At 44.3% G+C, this 12,360-nt stretch overlaps 1 protein-coding gene across 1 annotated transcript; it reads right to left on the bottom strand.

Annotated features, from left to right (window-relative positions):
- Window positions 1-7,275: 7,275 nt before the first annotated feature.
- Window positions 7,276-12,354, bottom strand: LOC119307182 (protein FAR1-RELATED SEQUENCE 9-like). The gene is made up of 5 exons (XM_037583276.1): window positions 12,292-12,354; window positions 11,336-11,457; window positions 9,958-10,008; window positions 9,813-9,875; window positions 7,276-9,713 (listed from the first exon to the last, which is right to left on the bottom strand). Exons 2-5 carry the CDS (start codon window positions 11,453-11,455, stop codon window positions 7,500-7,502), a joined length of 2,448 nt encoding a protein of 815 aa, XP_037439173.1. The 5' UTR covers window positions 11,456-11,457; window positions 12,292-12,354; the 3' UTR covers window positions 7,276-7,499.
- Window positions 12,355-12,360: the final 6 nt, after the last annotated feature.

Raw genomic sequence — 12,360 nt, 5'->3', positions numbered from 1 at the left:
GGTACTTTTCTTTTCTCTTTTACACTAGCTTGCACTCTAGCTTATTTGACTTCTCTCTCTCATGTTAGAGCATCTACAACGGGGCGTCCCAAACTCGTCTTAAACGCCCGAGCGGGCTGTCCGGTCACGAAATTTTGATACAGACGGACGACTTAAACGGGTCTCAAATGCCCAAGCTGACTGACATCCCTTAATTCTAGCCTAAATGCGGGGTGGATATGGGGCGCCCAGGTGCGTCCAGGCGCATCCTTCACTTCGGACCCGACCCATGCTGGCACTGCTCGCCGGACCAAACCCTAGCCACTTCACTTCACACCCACCCCCGGTCATCCAAGTTCTCGGGAGGACATCGTCTGGCGTACGTCAGGATCTGTCCAGCGCAATTCCATAGTGTCGGCTCGGCGGGCGCTCGAATCATCTGGGGCTGGATCATTGCGGTCCCGGAAGCCGAAAGATCTCTGCTGCCCCATCACCGGTCGAGCGAACTATGAGTCCACTGAAACTGGTGTGTCCGCTGTGAGAAGGAGAGGATAAGGGCCGCTGAGACCCATCTCGCTGCGGACATGGCAGCGACGGAGGAAGATCCCAATCAGCAGCTGCAGGATAGCACTACGACTAAATATATCCCGCTTGGGTTCTACGCTAGGTCGCAAAGGAAGATGCAGTGCGAGACAGGTGAACCCTCGAACAGAAAACGGAAATTCTCAACAGATGATGGAGGTGAGAACCACTCTTTTCCAATTTTTCGGCACCCCTTCCTTTTTCCCCCCTGCACAGCTTTATATATAACCACACTCGCGTTTGTGTTGTACAATGCTCCCTGAGCTGGACCAGGAGATTTGCATCTGGATCAACTCCGTATTTCCGACCCCGATGAAGAGGATGAACCTGGCAGCCCGAGTGAAGGAGTCTGGACCGTGCTCAGCGAGCAAGTAGCCGCGATCTGGGATCAGAGTCTTGTGTCGATCACTTCGTTCGATGAGGGTGAGGGTGATTTGCTACTTATCTTTGCTTGCTTAGTTGCTTTTACATACATCATGATTGCAAATTTTAAGGATTACCTACTTGTGTTTGTGCAGGTGGTTCCACTCATTTTGCATGCACAGGCATAGTTATTGGCTACACCAAAACGACAGCAAATCTTCTGGCTTCATTAAACTTGTTTAGGGCTAGAGATGGTCACAGAGAGATCACTGAAAAAATGCAGGTCAGTACCGCGAGATTTAAGTAATATACAACCCCTTGCTTGCTCATTTCGGATTAAGGGTAATCATTCTGCTAATATAACCATTATGTATATATTTTGTTGATGGCTTGCTGCTTCATCGTCATATTGCAGACTAAAGTGCGCCTTCCGAATAATAATGTTGTCAATGGATATTTGCTATTCCACGATTTAAGACACAATCTTGCTGTTGTCCGTGCCTGGCCAAAAGGTGGTGGCCTTCGTACACCGTGTCTAGATCATCAGCAGCAGCGTGAGCCTCACAGTCAAGTAGTTGCTGTCCGGCGCTGCTTCAGCTCAGGAAAGTTATTGATGGCCACAACTGCGATGTCGGCTGGCGATCCAATGGCTGCTTATCGCCAACAGGTTGCCATCTTGATCAACATGTGAATCTTACTTCTTACTATGTTGATTTCTCTTTTACTTCTATACATGGTGAACATAAATAATTGTGCCATGACATGAGTGACTTAATAATTTACTTAATATACACCAAAATATATAATTTTTTGGCAGGAAACGGTACTCTCCTTCAGTTATGCAAACCTTATTCAACATCACTATAGCTAATTTTTCTGCTTGACTGAGCACAACTTTATTTATTTTCTAGGGTGCTTCTGGAGGAATCCTCATTGATTTTTTTGGGAACTTTGTTGGGTTGAACTATTATGACAAAGAAGGGACTGCTCTCATACTGAGGAGTACAATTCTGGAATCCGTGGCTGGGTTTCCGAAAACATATGCTACAAAGTATGCCCTCGGTACTCCCTGCACTTATATGAGCTACATATATAGTCTCGAAGTGTGCTTACACATGCTTAGAAATTTTATGATGATGGGAATTTCCATATAATTGTGCATTTGTATGACATCATGCTGCGATTTGCATTTCCTCATTTTCATTATCGGCACAGTACACATCACAATACATTTAGCATCTGACTCCAATTCCTCTTTTTGGCCTGCTTAGTCCACGTTTATCATTTCAGTATGTACAGTTTCGTACTTGTGTGCACATATTATATAGAGAAAAGTATATTTTTCGTCCCTTAATTCTGGACGAAGTCTAGATTTGGTCCCTTAACTATGAAACCAGACAACTTGCACCTTCAACTCTAAAAACTGGACAAGCTAAGTCCCTCTTCTGATTGCAAGTGGTTTCGCGATGACATGGCGTGGTTTTGACCGGGTCAGCGTCCACATGGCAATCTTGGTGGATCTTCTTCTTCCTTCTGTTTCTTCAGCTAGGCACTTGGTCGAGCAGTTGCCGTGCATCAAGCAGCAGGAGCAGGACGTGCGCATGGAAGCCTTTGGTCCTGGCGACCTCGGTGAGGCCGCTCCGCAAGGTCGCGTCTCGCTGGCGTGGGAGCTCATGGCGGTGGCCGACGACGCGCTGAAGACCACCTGCGCATCCGACGGCATCCACTCGCCCAATCCAGGCGCTCCTTCCCTGAGCTCTCGTACTCGCTCCAGCCAACAGACATGGACGAGCGGATGCGGCACCCTGCGGCTAGCTGAGTTGCAGCAACGACAGAGCTCGAGGACGGCATGGTGGCAGACATGACGGTGTCCTCTGAGTTGGGTGAGCAGTTCGGGAACATGGCATCGGGCGCTGCTTCGCGCCGTCTCTGCGTTGGGAACCCAGAATCAAGAGTCGTGTCCCTGCTTGGCTATTACGTTGTCGGACCCGACTGCGTCCTGGTCTACAAGCTCCTCGAACAAGGCAGCCTCCACACTTGGCCCACTCCCGTGGCGAGGCACACCATGGCCCCGATGGTCACGCATGCACCGCTCGAGCTGCCGCACCGTTGTCGTCTGCCCCGTGCTGCTGCGAAGTTGCTCTTCGACACTGTGCGCCTTGGCCAAGCTCGTCATGACGAACTGTCCTCGGCCCTACTGGCCGCGCCGATGCGTGTACGTGCTTGATGGCGGGTGATCCTGATGGGCGGTGGCCGGGAGAGCAGCATGGCCCATGCGAGCGGCATGCACAATGGAGTTAAACATGAGTGATGCGTGTGTGTGTTTTTCTTTCCTTTGTACCTAAAAGCTTGGCCTAGTGTCACTTTGAACTGTTCAAAACCACCGTGAGTCAGCCTGGATACCGCTCGAGGGACAAAATTAGTCCGGTTTTAATAGATGAGGGTGCAAGTTGTCCGGTTTCGCAGGGACTAAATCTAGACTTTGCCAAGACTTGAGAGACGAAAAGTATACTTTTCTCTATTATATATGATCTACTTTGCTGGACTTACTCTTATGTACGTATAAGCGTTACCAAATTCTGCAGCAAGCTTAGGATTCGGAAAAGAACAGCTGACAGTCAGAAAACTGTCCCATGGTGGGGGGTCCAAGTCCAACGCAGAGCAATCAATATGCCAGAACGGTTCCGGCCTCATATACCAAGTTTAGAAGGTGAGAAGAGCATACTCACTCCTTAAGTGCTTCATGCTAAATTATGAACTATCTGGAAATTCATCGCCTTAGTGGTAAATTTCAACCACATTTCGGTGAGATAGTAGTATGCCACTTGTATTTTTCTTGATGCCAAAGGTCAGTATAAATATGAGTACAAAGTATAGGCGGAGATAAACAGAAAATCCCTTATTACAACGGAGAATAATACATCTTGTACATGGAACTAGTATATATCTCGAACAATATCTAATTTCCTTGCCAGTGACGCAAATTTAACTATTTTTATACATGATTGCGCCGGTCTGTGTTAGTTTATTAATACTAAATATATGGATATGCAATATGAAAATATAACCATGTCTTGTACTACTACAATGCACTTTTTCAGTGATTTGAATTCTGCTCAATCCTGTTTGTCTCATCGTTTCAACTTTAGGCAGCTCAAGGATTTCCGGGTGTCATTACTGTGATCCAGAAGGTCAAACAGGTGAACTTCCAATGTTACTTATCTATCGACGGTAATATATACATAGTTATTAATTGCTTCACCTTGTGGCAGCAGCACTCGGAGGCCGTCTCAAACGTTTTTCCTGTTATCATCCTCGTTGGCCGGATATTGGTGATAGCGGTAAGTCTCTGCTCTCGGTTTTCGTGATCGCTGTTAGTAACACATACATACATATGGTTGATGAGTTAGTCCACCATGTTGCACCAGTACACAAGGAGGCTGCTAAAAATAGGCTTAGGTCCAGAGGTTATCCCTTCCCAGCTTTCGAAGATCGTGAGTTATTTCTTTTTCTTTAGCTGATTACTCTATTTCGCTGCACTTACTATCCACTGCTCTGTATATCCAGCATTTCCTCAACTGCTGTACCTTGTTTCTGCACCAGTTGGCATGCGTTTGCTTTGTAATTTTGAAGAGGAATTTGGTGAAGATATCTGGAGTAAACTGGACAAAGAAGTTGCTTCAGAGATGTCTCAAGGTGTCGTCGCACTGGCTTCATTCAGTGGTACTGACCATATAACCCCTAAACCTGTATTCTTTCTGCTGTTCCATTACTGACTATAATGATCTCAATTATTCTCTTGTAGGAGATATAAGGTTTTTTGCTTGCACAGGTGTATTTATAGGCTGCAATGAGTTCACCACAAGAATTCTGACTTCAGGGAGTTTGATTAGATATCCTGATGATGAAGCTAAGATAGCTGATGACTTAAAGGTCGGCAATGCTAATGATAGTTTAACACCGTAATTTACTGGTTTTCAGCACAGATAATTAAACTTACTAGCTTTGTCGTAGCAGATTGAAGTGTGCCTTCCAGATAATCAACATGCCACGGGCACGTTGCACCATTACGATTTACATTACAACATCGCTGTCATCAGCATCGCCGGTTCTCGCTGCACTAGGACAGTGAAAATCTATGATGAGGTACAAACTGAACCTCATGGGGAAGTAGTAGCCGTAGGGCACGTCTACGAAACAGGCAAATTAATGGCCATAGGTGGGACTTTGATTGACAAGCCAAGTAAACTTGATTGCAAAGAGCTTATGATGTCCACTTGTAAAATCACAAAGGTACGCTACATGCGTTTGTTTTCTACGTTTTGAATCCATTAAGGCTTACAATTATCATCTTTTTTTTCTTACTTGCTATTTTGTTTTTGTGCTAGGCTGGGATTGGAGGGCCTCTTGTTGATTGTGCTGGGAATTTTATTGGCATGGACTTCTACAGCTTGAAAGAAACTCCGTACCTGCCCAGAAGTATAATCCTGAAAGTCTTGAAGAATTTTGATGCAAAGTATGTTAGTCTATCTATACCCATGTAGATATGGTTTGCAGTTTCCTTTTGTGCAGTATAGTCATTTTGGCATGGATGAATTTGCCTTGGTAAGACTGAATTGTGTTTACTTTTCTAGTGTTTCTAACTGAACTTTGGGTCATTACAACCTGAATTCAGAATGGAAGAAAAACCTGGGTCAGTTTATCTTGGCTGTTCAGATTACCTTTAAGTTCAAACTTGTGCCAGTTTCTAAAGTCTTGACTTGTATGTACTTAAACCATTTGCCCCCTCTTGCTTAGATATATGATCTGTCTGTCGCATGCTTATGATCTTGTCACGGTGTATTTTCGGTAAAACCCATTTGGAACATTATTGTATTAATGAAGTTTACTTATGTTCTGTGTGTAGGCCTGTTGCTACTGATCTTATCAACGACCATAAGCCAAACAGGTACTACACCTCCAGTGAGGCAGTGACACAACTTTCATATATATGTTTACATACTATTATCATTGAACATATTGTTTCAATTGTAATTCTTAACAGATGGCCTGTCCCTAAGAGCATCTCCAATAGCTTGTCTATGGATGTCTATACTCGTTTTTCACGACGTGAGCCCAAAACAGGCGTCCAACAGCTTGTCTATATGGTCGTCCAAATATACACATCCTCTATATCGACCTCGACAATGTCCACGCCTGGACAATGTGAAGGCGTTGTCTAAACTCAACTGCAGTCATGATTTCTTCCTCTCCCCAGCGACGGCCCACCTGTCATGGTCCCTGTATACAGACATTCTAATGCAAAACTGGATGTGTATATGAGGGAATCCTTTTAGACCATTGTCTATATGAATATATAGACATCCAAATATACACATGCTATTGGAGATGCTCTAAGCCATGTTGGTGCTATCCGTCGTGGCACGAGTATCTCGACGAGTACCTGGGCAATGTTCCAGATATGATTCCATGTGGACCCCAGCCTATGTAACCCTGACAACATATCAAGCGCATGGGTTCTCTTATATATAGGGCACGGATGAAAATTGGCATTATGTACCATATTTTAAGTTTCATATAAATGAGAATTAGCATTCTGTACTATATTTATGTAATGCAACCAGTGTGCAATATGAATTTTTCAAGTTGTAGAAATAATAGTAATACGTGACTACCGCCATGCTTTCAAGTCGTATCACTGCACAAAAGTCAAATGTGTGTGTATAAAGATAGAAAGAAGCAAATGTGTGTGTATTATTTCATTGGTTTCAGGACGAACATGTCCCTTTGAAGAAGCACATCTGTATCACATTTTTTTTAAGGAAAAACTTTGTTTTTGCCACTTTAGCTTTTAAAGGTGCAGAACCCATTCAGGCTACATCACTACATTACGCACACGACAACCACACACCCACAGGACTTAAACAACGCCTCAGAGAAGCCGTGCAAATCGTCGCGTAGCACCCAAGCCATTGCCAAAGCCTTGCGTTTCTCAAGAACTCTTGCAAGAACATAAGCTTTGGAGTTAAAAGACATAGGCGACGAGCGTCTGCACAATCTAAATCTGAAGGACCATGCTTGAAAATTGGACACAAGGTTTTAAGCCTTTTTCAGAGCAAAAGCAACCAACATGAACAACAAAAACTTTATAGCATATGACCTCACTCAAACTGGTCCAGTTGCCAGAAGTCTACAAAGCAGCTGACTTTGCCGATGCTTTGTAAACTAATTGAACAGAGTACGAGGAGATGGGATATGAATATTGTCCGGGAACATCGATCTCCTCGACATGGACACGGAGCTACCCATGAACCGGGGAAGTAGACCTTCACATGCATGGAGAGCTAATCATTAAGGCATAATCAGTTGCCATGACATTTTCAGACGAGACCAGTTTGTGTGATCAAGGTCGGCAAATCCTTGGATGAAAGTCGGTATGATTAGGCCACAGTGAACTGCTGGCACAAATAAACTCAATGAACTGCTGGCGCAAATAAACTCATAAACTCTACCACCCAACACATTGACTATCCAGTTCTCCTGAATCTCTAACTTACTTACCTAGACTGAACAAGCTAGCTGGTAGTAATAATCTCCATACAGTTGTCACTGTTGCGAGGATTTTCTCCTTCTGTTGCTAGCAGTTTCTCTTGAATACTGTCGAACTCGAGCATGAATGTGTTGCATTTCGCGCCATCGCTGCATATCTTCTTGCTGAGGTCGGCCATTTTGCTCATCAACATTTCATATCTCGCTGTGCTGTCTGCCTTCTCTAGGCATTTCTCCGTGTACTGCTTCGCCTTCTCTTCCTTGAATTTGTCGGTCCATCTGGGGACGATGTATTGCGCGGGGATTTCGTTGATTCCAAGCTGCGTGAAAAGCCTGAATATGTGGCAGCACAGTAATCTATCTCTGGCAAACTTTGCGCATTGGCATATGAATGTGTTGCTGACAGGATCAACAAACACTTCGAAGGCATTTCTATCAAACTCTGGGTTCTCGTAGTTGAAAGCCCTCTCCAGTCGGTACACAGACCCTTTCTTTACCACCTGCACGTCGAACGCCGTAGAATGGAGTAGTTCTCTCTGCACTTTCAGGAATATCTGCCTCGTGTAAATAGTAGATGCATGCTTTTCTATTGGCTGCAATGAGAAGCATGAAGGTACAGTTCTTGCTTGCCGTCTATCTTCGTCATCCGTTTTTAGTGTAGTCTTCTGTATCTCCTCGTATCTTTCGATGAACTTCTCAATTCTGTCCTTTGGAAGCACATAGTTTCTGAATAATACGATGTTCATACCTTCACCACGTCCAAGTGATTCGGCAAATGGATAGAAATCTTGTCTGAAATAAACAGGCGCCCAGATTTTCCTTATCCGCCACATGAATTGTAGGTACTCATTTTTACTTGCATCGTATCTCTCAATAAGTGAACTCCATCCTTCTTCAAATTCCATTTCCGTCAACGAGTTGTCAACTAAGCTATCCAGCTCTAGTTTTATGTTGCCTCTTGCTGCCATAAAGGCTGCTATCCTTTCATGTGCTTTACCCATTACATCACATTTCCAAAACCTGAGTCTTACCTGTGGCAGGACCTCTGCAATTGCTCTTCCTAGGGGTTCATCCTGGTTTGTAATGATTGATCCTGGTATTTTTCCTCCCATCACTTGCAAAAGTGTTTGGAACATCCATTTGAAGGTTTCAGCTCTCCCATCGCGTAGCAGGGCGCATCCTAACAAGAGAGTTCTCCCATGATTATTTATCCCAATAATGGTAGCAACAGGCAAATTATGCCTATTTGTGGTGTAAGTTGTATCAACCGAGATGAAATCTCCAAAAATATCATAATCCATCCTTGACCTCGCATCAGTCCAGAAAATACTGCGGACTACGTTGTCTTCATCTGTTTGCTTGATGTAGAAAAAACTTGGGTTCCGCAGCTCCAATTCTTTGAAGTGCTTCAATGCACTTTCAACATCTGAGTTTTCTGTTTTCCGTTGTTCTGTACACTGTAAACTGACTGGATCTTTTTTCTTGGACGGTATGTTTTCAGAACTGCTTCTCGCAGAACTGACTGGACCTTGTTTTTTGAATGATATATTTCCAAAACTACTTCTCATTCTCCTAAAAATCCTCAGAATTTTACTGGGAGGTATCTTACATTGCTGCAGAACTTTTAGAAACGACTTTTCCTCACTTGACATGTGTTTCTGGCTCAGGAAAAATCTTGCGAGGGAAGGGTTTGGACATAGCGGATGGTTGTGCTCATTCCGAACAGTTGCGAATTCCCATTGTCCCTTAGTGAGCTTCACTATCACCTTTGCTTGGCAATTTGTCCTCTCAAAGGAATTTATTTTCCTCTTCCTGTTTGGGTTCCGAGCTGGTGTTGGTTTGCCACTCCTGTTGCACTCTATGTGATACTTCTTTCTCCTGTAATTAGAATTTCGCTTTGCCACAAAACCAGTCAGGAGAGCATAAGTACTATAGAATCCGTTTGCATCTTCGAGGGTTTGAAACTTCATTCCAGGTTCTGGTTTTCTTGCAGCCTCCAATTCCTCAAATTTAGGATAAAAGTATTTCCCTAGTTCACTGTCTGAGTCGCTCCCTGAGCTGCTGTCTGAATCACTTTCACTGGGGTTCCTGTTTACCATTTCAATGTTTTCCACATTATCGTGTAGTTGGTTCTGTTCTTCGGCTTGCTGCAGTGAATGGTCGACTGAGTTGGTTTCTTTATCTGCTTCATCTGCTAATACTCCATCTGTATTCTTTTCAATACTATCTGAAGATAGTTCCTGCATGACAATGAATACTTTATGCTAAGGTACTGCAGAATATCATATTGAAATGTCCATACGTTAGTGACATAATTATGTTCTGTTTGATCTGCATACCTCATAACTATCACCTGTTGGTTCTGGTCTTTCTTCTGTCATTGATTGTTTCCCTACAGGTTCCTGCATTAGGTATTATTTGTTTCTGATTAATACCAGGCGTGAAGTCATTCTAAGAAATGGTAAAGCTGTTAACTTAAAGTACCTTGCTTAATTCACTTGCAGACGACATTGTTTCCGCAGCATTTTTACTGGCCTGCAAAACAGTGTGAAGTACAGTCACCGTGTAGTTGTGATAACCGTCGTTACCAATTTCTCCATATTTTATTTATATAGTAATTACAGCCTCCCAAGAAAAACACGTACTAATTGGAGAAAAAGGAAAATATCGACGTTATATCTGTGAGATGGGACCAGTTAGAAGAGTATCTGCAGCTGGGCTCCTCAAAGGGCCCCTATACTGGACATCAGCATGCTGATGCCAAGTCCGAGGGAGAGGATGGTGAGGAGACAGGACACGAGCGCGCTGATGTGCACCCCAAAGCTTTTGGTCACTGGTCACGGGGACGTATTCGGGCGGGTGCGTCGGCCAAAGGGCGTGGTCCGCAGCCAGAGCCGGTATCCCGCAGCTCATCGACGAGGCCCGCCAGGATGCCATGGCTGGCCACATGCATGAGGCTCCAGTCGTCCGTGCCGCGGGGACGGCGGCCATGTAGGCGGCGCTAGCGAAGGAGTTTGGATCGGACATTGCAGGCGTCGAAACGGCCACGTTGACTCCGGGAATCTACGGAGAGCCGGAGGACTATCTTGCAGCCACCTAGTCGTAGGCATCACCCAGGCCTTGGCGCAGCTGGCGCTCCTCCTCAGGCCACATGTACTCTGCCGGGATCGCTGCCAGGCCTAAACGCGTGCCATTGTAGTTCTTCTTGGTCCACGGAGCGAGCTTGATGAATGGAATGGATTAATAAGCTGTGTATGTATGTGTATTCATACATGTGGAGCCCAACGAACTCCATGGAAGCTGGCCGTCGCGTACACTTTGGTCGAGAGACTGGATTCTGTCCACAGATTGAAACGGTTTGAGACCGATTTGTTTGTGTCCAGACCAAACCAGTCCGATCCAATAGTTTATAAATCCAAACCACACCAGATTGCTTTACATTCTCAGCCCATTTAAACCGACCAAACACAATCCAATAGGAAAAGCAACCTGAAACTAAAGCTTCAACCCAAACTATTCCCAGGTTTAATACCTGCACACACTGAAGACTAACTAGGTGCCTACTGGAAACTAGGGTAGTGGTGAGATTACATTTTTGGCTCTATGCACGTCGCTGTGAGACGTAAGTGTGTTGCTGCTACCGGAAGAAAAACCTTGTGAATAGGTAATACCAACTACTTCAAATATGTACTGAACGCATTAAAATTTCTGCAGAACAAAACCTTTTTGGGGTTCAAATAAACAAGGATATATATAACATTGGGTTAATTAGATAAACTAGGCTGTGCGCTTACGGGTTGGCCACTAGTGTCGTTAACCAACTGGCCCGCAGAAACACTAAACAGATATGTTCAAGTGGTACCTTTTTCCTATGCAACTCTGGTACAGGGGAACCTTGATCGTCAGCTACACGGCATGTCCTTCTCTTTTTTGTGGAGTTGTCTGCGGTTTCTGCTCCTGGCTTGTCCAATTCTGTAACCATTCCTGTCATGATAAACTGTAATAATTCCATCAATTGTACTATACTAGCAAAACACCCATGGGTTGTTATGTAATAATAGTATAGATATTTCTACTGTCGTTGACCCACTAAAACTAGTTCTTTTTACAAACACAGATGCCAAAAAGCTTCATGTGCGTTCTAGGAATTAGAACTACACCGTGGCAAACATAAATGTCTTTCTCCCTAGCCCCCCTTTCCACAACACCTGTGCATCCTACTCCTTCCTACCTGCCATGCATCTCCTTCTTCGCCCTCATCTCGCCAGAAGACAAGTACTGCCATACATGTGCGATTTATTAAGAAGATGCAACTTTCTCATTTCCACGCCGCTACAAACTTTCAGCGTGTTGTCTGTCTTGATTTATAAAGAAATTCATCTCTGCCTTCTTGGTCATGCCATTCATGAGCCAAAAATACATAATATAGGTCCCAGCTAATTAAAGTGAGGCTCTGATTTCAGAAACGAAAGAACAAGGAATAGCTGCTACAAGAGTTCATCTTCTTGATCTAACAAACAAGGAGAAATGTTGCATCGGAGCATCGTCTGAATTAGTAGTCAGGATAAGCAACAAACAGGGCACTTTCAGTGAGTAGAATAAAATTTCCCGCTTGAAATGACATCTAATGCGTTCTTGCTGAACTTCAGCCAGCTATTTAGCAAATCTAGTAATGTTAGAATGCCACTTTCATGAAATTCAAAAGGTTACCAGACAAAAATCCGGATACAAATCACATATTCACATGTCAATTTAAGGGTTCAAACCAGCACACACAAAAGGGTTCGATCGAGAGGTAAATTGAAGATTACTACGTACTGGAGGCAGGGCCGCATGAGCCAAGAGGAGCCGCGCGCCTGTGCAGCGGGCTCGACCAGCTCCTCCGCG

Source organism: Triticum dicoccoides, chromosome 5B (assembly GCF_002162155.2).
Source record: "Triticum dicoccoides isolate Atlit2015 ecotype Zavitan chromosome 5B, WEW_v2.0, whole genome shotgun sequence".
Taxonomy (NCBI): domain Eukaryota; kingdom Viridiplantae; phylum Streptophyta; class Magnoliopsida; order Poales; family Poaceae; genus Triticum; species Triticum dicoccoides.
This window is presented reverse-complemented; position numbering and strand designations above follow the sequence as displayed.

Coding starts and splice junctions, on each gene's coding strand:
- LOC119307182 (XM_037583276.1), bottom strand. CDS start 11,455: ATGGTTACAGAATTGGACAAGCCAGGAGCAGAAACCGCAGACAACTCC. Junction 10,009..11,335: donor CAGAGTTGCATAGGAAAAAG/GTACCACTTGAA, acceptor ACTGTTTTGCAG/GCCAGTAAAAATGCTGCGGA. Junction 9,876..9,957: donor CTGCAAGTGAATTAAGCAAG/GTACTTTAAGTT, acceptor TACCTAATGCAG/GAACCTGTAGGGAAACAATC.